This window comes from Rana temporaria, chromosome 1, assembly GCF_905171775.1.
Source record: "Rana temporaria chromosome 1, aRanTem1.1, whole genome shotgun sequence".
NCBI lineage: Eukaryota > Metazoa > Chordata > Amphibia > Anura > Ranidae > Rana > Rana temporaria.
In genome coordinates, this window is record NC_053489.1 from 119,430,200 (window position 1) to 119,443,727 (window position 13,528).

The following is a 13,528-nucleotide window of genomic DNA, read 5'->3' on the forward strand; positions in this document are numbered from 1 at the left end:
AACTCCTTGTCTTTATTGATTGTGCCTAATGGTGCCATCAGTCTATACAACATGTATTGTTATGATCGCTAATGTCTAATGGCTAACTTATGTATGTTTTTTTTTTTTTTCTTGGCAGGGTTTACGTTAGCCATCCTCTCCCAGTTATTCTGTACTAGGACCTCCACGTTTGCAGCTAAGCTCCTAACACACATGATGGTGGCCTGTTTAGGAACTCAGGTAAGAGACATCAATCCATGAATAAAGCAGGGGACTAAAGTTAAGGGTAACAGTCAGATGGTGTAAGAAGTTTTTAATTTTTTTATTTTACTGAGGTCTTTCAAAATATTACAAAGTTGTTACAGCATTGTTCAGATGGTACATCAGTTTTAGTTGCAAAAAAGTGACATATACAGTAAGTTAGGGCACATCACGTGTAGGCACCAAAATAAAAAAAAATAATAAAAAAATACAAAAATCTAAATAAAAAAAAAAACACTTTCAAACATCATATGCAAAGGCTGAGCTCCAGGCATTATCTGTATTGTATACGTACATTGGTCCAGTTTGGCTAGCTGCTGGGGAAGCTAAAAAAACGAAATCAACGCTTTAACAATGATAGCTGCATTACTACAAAGTGTGGAGCAACTAAACAACTAAGCAACTAAACAACTACAGATGATAATTGTATTCTAATTACCGGTAGTTTAATTTGTGTAGTTGTTTAGTAAAGTTCCTCTGTGGCTTGTAGTCCCCAAGTGCTCCTGTACAAAAACACTATGTAACACACAGCGTTTAGGCTTGACAAAGGGGACATGGCTCTGAAATGTGTTGCCTCTCTGTCCACATGCCCTGCTTGTCTCACACAAGTCTTCAGACCGGCCACCGATACTGCTTTTGACAGCTCTCTAAGTACAGTAGGTACAGCCTGCAGGTACCAGCGTTTGTAACTGACAGGAAGATCCCAGTGTGTTTTCATCTTGGCTCTGTGGATGGCTCTGATGCTGGAGACACCTAACTACATGTGGGTGTACTATTATTGTTTGTCGTAAATTCTTCAGGTTAAAACACTTCTTCTGCACCCTTGTTTGTTTTTTCCTTTGCTTCAGAAGAGTCTGGTATGTTTATGTGGGGTTCACCCTAACAATACAAACCAGACCCTTAGAGCCGGTTCACACACAGGCGGCACGACTTTGGGCGAGGCGATCTCAAGGCGACTTGAGAGGCAACTTGCAAAATGACTTCTGTATTGAAGTCAATGCAAGTCGCCCCGAGTCGCCCCCAAAGTCGTACAGGAACCTTTTTCTAAGTCGGAGCGACTTTCGTCGCTCCTATTAGAACGGTTCCATTGACTACTGCGGACTGCGACTTGTCAGGCGGCTGAGTCGCCTGACAGGTCGCCCCCGTGTGTGAACCAGCTCTTAAGGTGGCCATAGATGGATTGAAATTCAGCCAGTTCAGCAGGGACCACCCAAATTTTGATCCATGTGTTGCCACTGAAGTTGAACAGAAGTCGATCTACCAATCAACTTATGTTTAACCGCCCTTTTGGATAACAGCTGCTCGATCTGCAGCAGAAGCCAATGTGGGATGGGAGTTCAGTTTTTGGTTCAGCTTTATGGACTTGGGGGAACCACAAGCAGAAAACAAAGTGTAGCCCCCCACACACACCCTTTCAGACTCTAATTGAATATATATATAGCACTACCCCAGAAGGAGCTGCTGGTTTAGATTTTGGGAAATGCACATTACCTCTAAGTTCGTTGTCCAAGGGAGGAAGTCTGTAGTAATTGGAATGTCCACACAAAATGTAAAACCTTCAACTGTAGGCTTTATTTTCACTGCGTAAAACTTGCGAGGAAAGTAGAGAGTATAAAGAGAAGGGGAAGGTTCAGGTACGCGGTACAAAATGCACAACAATATTCAAGGCTCCAATATTCGCCACTCAATCCTGAGTGGGTATTGCTCACCCGGATAGACCCCTCTCACATGGCCTAGCAGCCGGAGTGAAGCACGGACAGTATAGGAAACAGTCTCTGCCACAGACCGTCTGAGAACACAGAATGGATATTCAGGAATCCTCTGCCACAGGATTTTATAAAGTCCCAAACCTCCTGCATTACAGCCAAATGGCCTTTAAGCAATCCGGAGGACTGTAAGGTGTTGTAGGCTACGGTGCATCCTTCAATAAGTTTCCAGGCCTCTCCCAAAGTACCAGCCTTCCGCTCGGTCCTTTCCGGGACAGGTCCTCCCCTGGCTTCCTTCATTGAGTGGCTACTTCCCGCAGGACAGACAGCACAGGATCACTTTCAGAGCATAGGCCCCAGCCAGGACAGCTAGGCCTACTCGACAAGAACAAAGCCTCAGACCAACGTGGTCCCGAAACTGAAATCACACACGCCCACCTCGCGCCAGGAGGGCCACAAGGCGAAGGACCCCGAAAAACGGCGTCTGCCCCTTAAGTATCCCCTCCCAGCATGCACAGCGGGGTCACCACTCCCACTGTACTGCAGCCGAGGAGGGACACCTAATACACCATGGTACATCTGCGTTCCAACAAGGGCCCAGACTATTGGCCCAGACATCCCCTAAATTTGAAATAGCGCCCCCATCTTTGGGAGCAGGGCACTATATATGTATACGTATATGTATATTTATATGTATATATATATATATACTAGCTGAATACCCGGCGTTGCCCGGTCTTCCTATCTTAACCTTTTGGGGAGGAAAATCATAGTAATATAAATATACCCATCTTTTATATAAGGGTGTAGGTAAGGGTTAATTTAACTGTCATATATTTTTATTTGGCATATAAGTAATATGTGTACCAGGTATTATTGAAATATCTCCAGGCGTACAGAAGTTATGTGGGAACATACATTTCCCATTGATTTGCATGGGACTTTAAACAAAAACCCTGACCCTCACAAATGGGGGTAGTTAAGGGATAAATTAACTATCCTATAGTTTAAGTGGACATATAAGTAACATGTGACCAAGTGTGATCGAAATATCTACAGCCGTTTGGAAGTTATGAAGTAACATGTATTTCCCATAGAGTTGAATGGGACTTTAGAGAAAAACCCCGACCATGGCAAATGGGGGTGGGTAAGGGTTAAACCACCTATCCTATGTTTGTTGCTGACATATAAGTAACATGTGTGCCAAGTTTCATGTTAATATCTTTAGCCGTTTGAACGTGATGCTGGAACATATATACACACGTTGAGTTTTATATATATAGATATATATATATATATATATATATATATATATATATATATATATATATATATATATATATATATATATATTAGGGCTGTTACTGATTAAAATTTTCATGTTCAATTAATCGACTAATTTCGATTAATTATAATGCACATACAGATCCAACTACTTTTAGCTGATCTCCTTGCATTGCAACTCTGCATTAGTCAGTGGTAAATGTGGTATACAGTAAATACAATCAACCGACACTAGTTAGTTTCCACAATCCATGGCTCAACTTCACAGTTCACACAAATATGTTTTAAATTCAAACTGTAGCACTGACGTAAGTAATTTTTTCTTATTAAACTTTAAGAAAAACGTAGAAAGTTAGTTTAACTTTAATTATAAAATGTATCTAGTATATTGACTGTCAGTCACTTTATAGTAGACAAGTAGGCATCACTTTAGCCAGACATGATCGCATTTTATTGACAATATACCCTGAAGAACTGAACAGTCTTTCGCACGGAACAGATGTGGCCGATACACAAAGATTTGTCTGCACAAAACTGCTTAGGACAGGAAAACGATGGTTATTTTTGCCCCCTTCCCCTGATGGAGCCTGATGCATCCTCCTGCTCCACAGATGCAAAGGTACCTCAATCCAATGGGTGCAGTTTGCTCGCATCAAGCAGGGTAAGTCTCACTGTCCAGGCTGTCCGGTGACGGCAAGAATTTTGATCGATCAAAAAAATTTAAGATTAATCGAGGAATTAATCTTTAATTTCCCCAGCCCTAATATATATATATATATATATATATATATATATATATATATATATATATATATATATATATATATACTGTATATATATATATATATACATTTTTTCTTGCTGATTTTAGCACTTGTGTTTGTCTTGATCCTAAATCCATTCCCAACTCATGCAGGAAACTGCAAAAAATGTGTTTTTAAAAGCAATGATTCATGAACGAGATGAAAGATCTGGTAAACTGTGTCAGTGCCGGTTCACACTTGTGCGCTCTGCGATATCCCATGTGATTCGCACTGCAGTGCAAATCACATGCGATGTCCGTGTGATGCGATTTCAGCCATACAGATAGTATGGCTGATATTGCATCGCATTCGGACCAAACCCGCACAGGACCCTTTTTTTGGTCTGCAACAGAATTGGATCCCACGTGATCGGATTCATGTCCAAAATGTCATTTCGCTGTGCAATATGCAAGCTGAAATGGGGCTGTCATTAACAATGTATTGACACTCCCAGTAGTTTGCATATGTGAACTGCTTTGCGAGTCGGGTGCGATGCGGGAACTCTCAATAGATTTGCAGGGTTCCCGCATCGCAAAAGTGTGAACCAAGCCTCAGAAGACTCAGGTCTGTGATATTAGCAAGTATGAGTTTGAGTCTCGAGTTTATTGACTACGTTTTCTAAAAGACAGAGCAGTGGTTTGATGTGGGCACACAGTTAGACCCCTTTCACACTGAGGAGCTTTTCAGGCAGTTTAGCACTAAAAATAGCGCCTAAATACTGCTTGAAAAACTCCTGCCCTGCAGTCTCAGTGTGAAAGCCTGAGTGCTTTCACACTGAGGCGATGCACTGGCGGGGCCGCTCCAAAAGTTCTGCTAGCAGCATCTTTGGAGCGGTGAGAGGAGCAGTGTGTTTACCGCTCTTCCACCGCTCCTTCCCATTGAAAACAATGGGACACCGCAGCTATACCGCCAACCAATGCTCCTTTGCAGAGGCGCATTGCGGGCGGTATTAACCCTTTTACAGCCACTAGCAGAGGTTAAAACCACACCGCTAGAGGCCGAATACCACCGCCATTCGTGGCAATTCTGATGGTATAGCGCTGCTGAAAATAACGGCGCTATACCGCCACCGCACCTCCTGCCCCAGTGTGAAAGGGGCATTGAGCTGAGTGTATCCTTTTTTTATCACTTATGTAAGCTGGGTTCAAATGGCAGTGTTTTCACACATTTGCATTGAATTTCTGAACACTCACAAAGATTTATCACTCCATTAATACTAGTTAGTGCTTTACTCAACCCTGTCCTGCAATAGAAAGCATATGATGCCAAGCCTCAATGGATTCACTGTATATTGTAGCCTCTGTGAACTTACTGTACAGAACAATTCTGTAAAAACAAAAAAAATTATAAATATCACAAAGTTGTGCACAGGAGAAGAGAACCAGAACAAAATATTTTTATATTTATCTTATTACAACTTCTGACTTGGTTGGTTAATGTGATGGCAATTGCAGTACTTGGCTAGGCCTACTTGTACAGTGCATCCGGAAAGTATTTACAGCACTTCACTTTTTCCACATTTTGTTATGTTACAGCCTTATTCCAAAATTGATTAAATTCATTATTTTCCTCAAAACTCTACAAACAATACCCCATAATGACAATGTGAAAGACGATTGTTGGAAATTTTTTGCAAATTTATTACAAATAAAAAAACTAAAATAATCACATGTACTGTACAAAAGTATTCAGAGCCTTTGCTCAATACTTTGTTAAAGCACCTTTGGCACTAATTACAGCCTCAATTATTTTTAGAGTATGATGCTACAAGCTTGTTCAACTATTTTTTGGCAGTTTCTCCCATTCTTCTTTGCAGGACCTCTCCAGCTCTATCAGGTTTCATCAGCCATTTTCAGATCTCTCCAGAGATGTTCAGTCGGGTTCAAGTCTGGGCTCTGGCTGGGCCACTCAAGGACATTCACAGAGTTGTCCCGTAGCCACTCCTTTGTTATCTTAGCTGTTTGCTTAGGGTTGTTGTCCTGTTGGAAGACTCTGCCTCAGTCTGAGGTCCAGAGCGCTCTGGAGGAGGTTTTCATCAAAGATGTCTCTGTTCATTGCTGCATTCATTGTTCCCTCAATCCTGACTAGTCTCCCAGTTCCTGCAGCTGAAAAACACCCCCATAGCATGATGCTGCCACCACCATGCTTCACTGTAGGGATGGTATTGGTCAGGTGATGCACAGTGCCTGGTTTCCTCCAGACCAAAGTGTTCAATCTTTGTTTTATCGGACCAGAAAATTGTGTTTCTCATGGTCTAAAGCCTCGTACACACGACCGAGGAACTCAACGGGCGAAACAAATTGTTTTTCTCGTCGAGTTCCTTGTTAGGCTGTCGAGGAACTCGACAAGGCAAGTTTCTCCATTCCCGTCGAGGAAATAGAGAACTTGCTCTCTTTTTGGCTCGTCGAGTTTCTCGACAGTTTCCTCAACGAAAATGTACACACGACCGGTTTCCTCGGCAAAAAAATATCTCCCAGCAAGTTACTTGCTGGTTTTTGCAGAGAAACTCGGTCGTGTGTACGAGGCCTGAGAGTTTGGCAAACTCCAGGCGGACTGTCATGTGCCTTTTACAGAGGAGTGGCTTCCATCTGACCACTCTAACATACAGGCCTGATTGGTGGAGTGCTGCAGAGATGGTTGTTCTTCTGGAAAGTTCTCCTCTCTCCCCAGAGAAATGCTGGAGCTTTGTCAGAGTGAACATCGGGTTCTTGGTCACCTCCCTAACGAAGGCCCATCTCACCGTCTTTGATTGAAATCTTTGCAAATGTATTAAAATAAAAACAAATTCTTTCACGTTGTCATTATGGGGTATTGTTTGTAGAATTTAGAGGAAAATAATGAATTGAATCCATTTTGAAACAAGGCTGTAACATAAAAAAATGTGGAAGAAGTGAAGTGCTGTGAATACTGTCCATGCACTGTAAAAGTGGACGTCTCCCACACCCATTCAGTAAACTGCCAGCACTAATTAAATGTGCATATGAAAGCAAGTAAACTTATTTACAGTTGCATGTGTCTTTTGTTTTTTATTTTCTCAATCCCTCTGGTCCATCTATGACTGCCCACAAACCTGTACTGTAATTAAAAAAAATATGTCACCGATGGTTGGCTACTTCTTTCTCTGTGCCAAAGGCAATTTTAATTTTGCCCATAAAATGTTTATCAAATAAATGTGTTTTGAACTCTGCATGCAGGGCAACATGCATGCATTTTTTGCATTTTTGGTTTGGGGGCTGATTCATATCAGATGGAAATTTTAAAGTGATACTAAACACACACTGTTTAATTTACACTAAACCTTCTCTTCATGGATATGGATGATGACACTGTATTTATTTTAATAAAAATAAATTCTAAGTACCTTTTTTCATAATTGATATACAGTTGTGACCCAGCTCTTTCCCAGCTCATTTGCAGGTAAACATAAGTAGGAGGACTAGGAGTTTCTGTAGGAGTTTCTATTATGGAAAAATCCATAATATCAAATAAATATTTTAAATGGTCATACAAATATGTATTTGAACTCAAATAGTGTATATTTTTGCGCAAAAACATGACGTGGGCTATCTAAGGAAAGGTTCTGCCAATCGCAACCTGTTTTATGCCCTTCCAGCCTTTGTCTATTGTTTGTATGTTCATAGAATTACAGGGAGTTGAAGCCTCCATGAATCCACATGTAACATCCCACCCCCATAGTGTTTAGTTGTTTAGTGGGCATGGGGGAGGAGGGAGAGAGTGGGCTGTCATTTTTCTAGAGTGTATACACCCAATCTATAGTCATGTGGGCTGCACAGATAAGGAAATTAAATAAGCAGCTTAGAAGTGAACTGAAACTGGAGCATGCTCAGATGTGGCAACAGCTGGTCTACACAATCTTAGGCTGCAGCAGAGATACAGACAAGGAGGGAGGGCAAGGGAACTGCAGGATCAACCATGCTTTTTGCAGAATACAGAAAAAGAACCCCAGAGTGAACAGCATGTAAGACAGCATGTACTGACAGTTTTGTGGGTTTATTGACATTTTATGTCCAATGTGGTATGACACATTCCACCACATCCCACTGCACTGTGACCAATAGAATTACAGAATGCTGATGCATATAGAAATAAGCCTTAATTTAAATCAAAATACAAAAAGATACTTGGTGGGCACACCCTAAAAATGCTATACATCTAAGCTGGTGCTGCTATAAGACCAAATACAGTACAAAACAGATTATAGCGCACACATGCAAAAATGACATTTATCCTGCAAGGCTAGTTAAAAACACCTGAACATATTCAAAAATACGGGGGTTTGGTCACACTATATAGTCATATAGTGCTAAGCCCACTTACTGCGACAAAGTACCCCGAATTAGTGGGTCCTACCCTAGTAATAGAATGAAAGAACCTGGGTCTCAACCATGGGAGATATACTCCTCTATGTGGGAGAACTGAAGGGATTCTTCCTATACAATGGTGGCCACTAATGTGAGGTAATGAAGAGGGGGAGGGGTGCTCCAGCCAAGAGACCTGGTCAGGGTCTATACAAAATACAAAAAGATACTTGGTGGGCACACCCTAAAAATGCTATACATCTAAGCTGGTGCTGCTATAAGACCAAATACAGTACAAAACAGATTATAGCGCACACATGCAAAAATGACATTTATCCTGCAAGGCTAGTTAAAAACACCTGAACATATTCAAAAATACGGGGGTTTGGTCACACTATATAGTCATATAGTGCTAAGCCCACTTACTGCGACAAAGTACCCCGAATTAGTGGGTCCTACCCTAGTAATAGAATGAAAGAACCTGGGTCTCAACCATGGGAGATATACTCCTCTATGTGGGAGAACTGAAGGGATTCTTCCTATACAATGGTGGCCACTAATGTGAGGTAATGAAGAGGGGGAGGGGTGCTCCAGCCAAGAGACCTGGTCAGGGTCTATACAAAATACAAAAAGATACTTGGTGGGCACACCCTAAAAATGCTATACATCTAAGCTGGTGCTGCTATAAGACCAAATACAGTACAAAACAGATTATAGCGCACACATGCAAAAATTTAAATCAAGTCTATAGCCAAAAATATTTGTTATGGATAGCGTAGAAAACATTTAAAACTCTTTTTATTTTTTGCAATGCTATCTAAGTACCATTGGGATTTTCCTTCACTTCTTGTCTCAGGACACAACATGAAATTATGCAGATCTCTACAAAGTAAGGGAAATCCTCTTTTAAACAGATGTCCCCATTGGAAGATTTCCTCTGTATTTGTGTTCTAGATACAACTCAAAATTTTGGACTTTTTCTCATTTTGAGTCCAGGTGGTAATAGTCACAAGGACAGACAGAAGAGATGATTTTTTTTAGTGAGGACACAAACCGCAATAAAAAAAAATGTTTTTAGGTACAGTTTAATGACAATTGGAAATGCATGTGTAGCTGGGTTTCACCCGGCTAGAGGGGAGACCAGGAAAACCGCATTGGCTCTGTGTGTGCAGAGCGGCTGTGCTACCGGTTGTGTGTGTGCTCGCTTGTTCCCTTCCCCTTCCCTCCTTGTAGCAGCAGCAAGAAGACTGGAGGATACAATGGCCACAATGGATCATGGCACATGTAGTCACCAAGGAGCGATATGCAGTGCAAGTGAAAGGGGCAGTAAATTATGGGAGCAGGGAAAACAGGGGAGGAAGACAGAAAAGTTCTCCTGGTCTTTCTTCTGGGTTCGCAGGCTTCGGCTGTGTGATTGGCCAGAGCCGCGATGACATCACTCCTGCACATTCACGCGGGAGCCCTCTGATCTGGCAAAAAGCTCTGAAGTTTCAGCAAGCTATGTAGAACCTTCAGAGCCCAGGTGCCCATGATGTCATCGGCTGCATCCAGGGTGAAATTCTCCTAAACGGTGCATGTTTAGGAGATATTCATTTTATATACAGCAGTGGTTCTCAACTCCTGTCCTTGGGACCATCTAACAGGCCAGGTTTGCAAGATAACTGAAATACCATACAGGTGATATAAATTGCTGCTCAGTGATTGCAGTATTCTAGTCTGCATCTTTCCAGGTAATACTTAAAATCTGGCCTGTTAGCGGGTCCTGAAGACAGGAATTGAGAACCACTGATCTACAGGTAAGCCTTATTTTAGCCTTACGTGTAGGTAAAAATCACAAAGCAAGCTTTACTACCACTTTAGCTGCCAACAGTTCTTCACTGCATGGAGTCTTAAAGAGACAGAAATCGGTGCACCACCTTACAGATGAGTCCCAACAGTAGCTGGCTTGCAAATTAGGTGCCATTAGGTGCTATACGAACACCTCTGAGGGGTACACTGTCTAGGAAAGCCTACATACACCAATATATAGAGGTATATATGCAGAGTACACTCAAGGACACTTTTCTTGACCAACTGTTGCAAAGAGTTGCTGTGAGATTGTTCATTGCCATTTATACTTTCACTGTGTATGCTGTGTTTTATCAATGCTGTGTATACCAGGTTAACTTGGTTCAGTATTATTGTAGTCTAGTTTAACAGCCATAATCTAGCCTAGTTCTCCCATCACTTAAATTACTGCAATTTAGCTGATTATTCACCTGTTCATTGATGCTGGCATGCTGCCCTTTGCATTGCCTTTTTAAAAATATACCCTATTTTATTTACAATTTACTAGCAGAGTATTTATTTTCTATACTGTATGCCAATAGTTGTGGTAGCATACTAATGCCTAAGCTAACATAGATTGCTGCAGAAAGTTAAGATATAGAGTCGTGCAGAGATCAGAGGACCCATCATACGAAGCGGCTCCTGCGAGGGTAGCTATACACAGATTTTTTACTTGAGATACTTAAACCAATCCCATTCCATTTTCATGTTCACCTTACACAAGGAATACTGGACTGGCAGCTATGGACAACATACGTGAAGATCTGTTAATGTATAATAATCAGTTTTTTTTTCAGAGGGAACTTGGTGAAACTCAGTTCCACCACCTCTGGCTCAAAACCTTTGCTGCATGCTCACCACAATCACTTGTAAACACAGAAGTCTGGTTTCTGTGTTTAAAAGTGATAGCTTTGCACTGTGTATGTAATGCAATACTGGTATTTAATGCCCCTTTAAGACCCTCCTACTGTTTTTGTGAAATTTGACTGACCACACCGACTAATGTGTATTGGAGGGTGTGTGTAGAGGGAGGGGTTTTGTGGGGCCGTGGTTAAGTTCCAGCACCTACTGTTTGGGAAAAAAAAGCCCTGGTAATAATAATAAATGTCCAATGATGTATTCCTCTGTGTATGATAATTATATACTGTACGCATGAAAGAACGATAATAAAAATCTGGATGTGTTAGTGAAGTACAGATTAGTGCTGCCCCATGCAGTGAATTATGAATCTGCATGCTGTTATGAGAGCTATACTCCACTGAACTTTGCTAAGTTCTTGTCAGGGCAAGCACGATGAGTTATTTATTATTTTATTTCATTTTGAGAATGTTCATTGATGGCCAGGTTTTTGTCCTTCACAAGGCTGCCAAGTTACTTCTCAGGGAAATTGTCAACAAAGTCTCTCTCCTTGTTCACATTACTCCTCTGCATAGCAATGCATATCTATCTCTGGTATTCCCAGGATGTTATGTGAGCTGAGGTCAATGGAAAAGCCTTGCAGTTTAGTGATTTCCAAGCTATAACTCATCAAACAGCTGAATGCATCATCAGTTTGCCACTTGGAGATTCTGCAAATTTGATGGCTTAGAACCTCACTTTTAAAATAGCATGTAATATAAGTATTTTCCTTCATAAGGCATCAATGGTTTTGTAAGCAAGAATGAGCCCACAATGAAAAATGATTCAGCAGAGCATGAATCAGCTGAACTCGCACAAAAGTAGTTCAGAAACTACTTTTGGGAATCAAAAGTCGCACCGTCAAGACCACTACCATTGCTGGCAATTCGTCAAATCACATGCCAAATCGCATCAATGTGAACCAGGGCTGATTGTAAAGTCTTGTGTTTTTTGTTTTTTTTTCTATAAAAATAGCAAACATGTTATACTTACCAGATTTGTTGCAGTGGATTTGCACAGAGCAGCCCGGATCCTCCTCTTCTGTGATCCTGGCCCCTCCCTCCTGTTCAGTGCCCCCACAGCAAGCAGCTTGGGAGGTGGGTAGGGGTGGAGCCAATAGACAGTGCTTATAGGTGGGTATGGGGCAGAGATGAAGGTTGACTCAGAAAGGGGGAGTTCCTGCACCTATTCTCTGAGTAAAAAGCCCTGAGTGCAACCATTTATCAGATGTAATTTTTAAGTAGGACATACACTTAAAGGGGTTCGGTTTGTTTTTTATTTCCTAAATAGGTTCCTTTAAGTTAGTGCATTGCTGGTTCACTTACCTTTTCTTTCGATGTCTAAATGTTTTTTCTTTGTTTTCTTTGTCTAAATTTCTCACTTCCTGTTCCTCTATCAGGACACGTACTTACCGAGACCGAGATGCTGCGGACGGCTCACCTTTGCGGACTGGCGCTAACCTTCCTCTGAGGGTGGAAACAGAGAGAGGGAAGCACCAGAAGGCACCGGCACCGGAGGGTAGCTGGGTAGTAGCCGAGATGAAGATCACAAGTGTGGGATCCGCAATCCACAGGATACGTTAGAAGCCGGAAGCCAATGCGAAGTCAATCAGGAGCAGGAATAAGGAAGTCCAAGAAGCAAGCCAGGTTCAGGGAATGGAGACAGCAGCAAGTCTGAGATTCAAGCCGGGATCAGGGTTTACAGAGAGAAGCGAGTCCAAAGTCCAGAGCCGGGGTCAGGGGTAAGAGAAGGCAGCAATCCGATAAACAAGCCGAGGTCAGGTATGTAGTCAAGCAATCAGGTAATCCAGGTCAAGAGGTTAGTTCAAGGGATAAAGCACATACAGGAACTGATGACAAACCAGCAACCAGCAAAGGGGAAGGGGCTGGCTTAAATAGGCCGCACTGGCCACTGATTGGTCCACAGGAGTACAGCCACTGATTGGTCCACAGGAGTACAGGTTCAGGACCAGGTTCCAACGGACAGCACACAGAATAGCACTGAGCAGTGGCTCAGAGACAAAAGAGCTGGACCTTCAATGGAGAGATCCTGGGTTCGATTCCACCCAGGACCAACTGGGGAAAGAGACCGTGGAAGGTCTGCGCCCTGACAGTGCCCCCCCCCTAGGGGCGGACTCTGGACGCCCAAACTGTCCATTAACTCAGGATGTTCGCGTTGAAAGGACCGAATCAACCGAGGGGCATGAATGTTTCTGGAAGGCTCCCATGAACTGTCCTCCGGGGGATAGCCCTTCCATTTAATTAAGTATTGGAGTTGTCTCCCTCTTTTCCTGCAGTTAAGGATAGCTTCCACTTCAAACTCTCTTTCTCCTTCAACCTCTATTGGTGGAGGTGGAGGATCCGCTCTCCCTTGGAAAGGATCCGGGACCAGGGGTTTAAGAAGTGAGGCATGAAATACGGGGTGAATCCGGTAAGAATCAGGTAAGGCCAGT

General features: G+C 42.3%; 1 protein-coding gene across 1 annotated transcript in view; it reads left to right on the top strand.

Moving 5' to 3' along the window:
* Positions 1-13,528, top strand: part of ADGRV1 (adhesion G protein-coupled receptor V1) — a 576,045-nt gene that overhangs the window by 366,383 nt on the left and 196,134 nt on the right. The window contains exon 84 of the mRNA XM_040342090.1: positions 119-219. Coding sequence (XP_040198024.1) covers positions 119-219 — 101 coding nt within the window. The remainder of the gene's footprint in view (positions 1-118; positions 220-13,528) is intronic.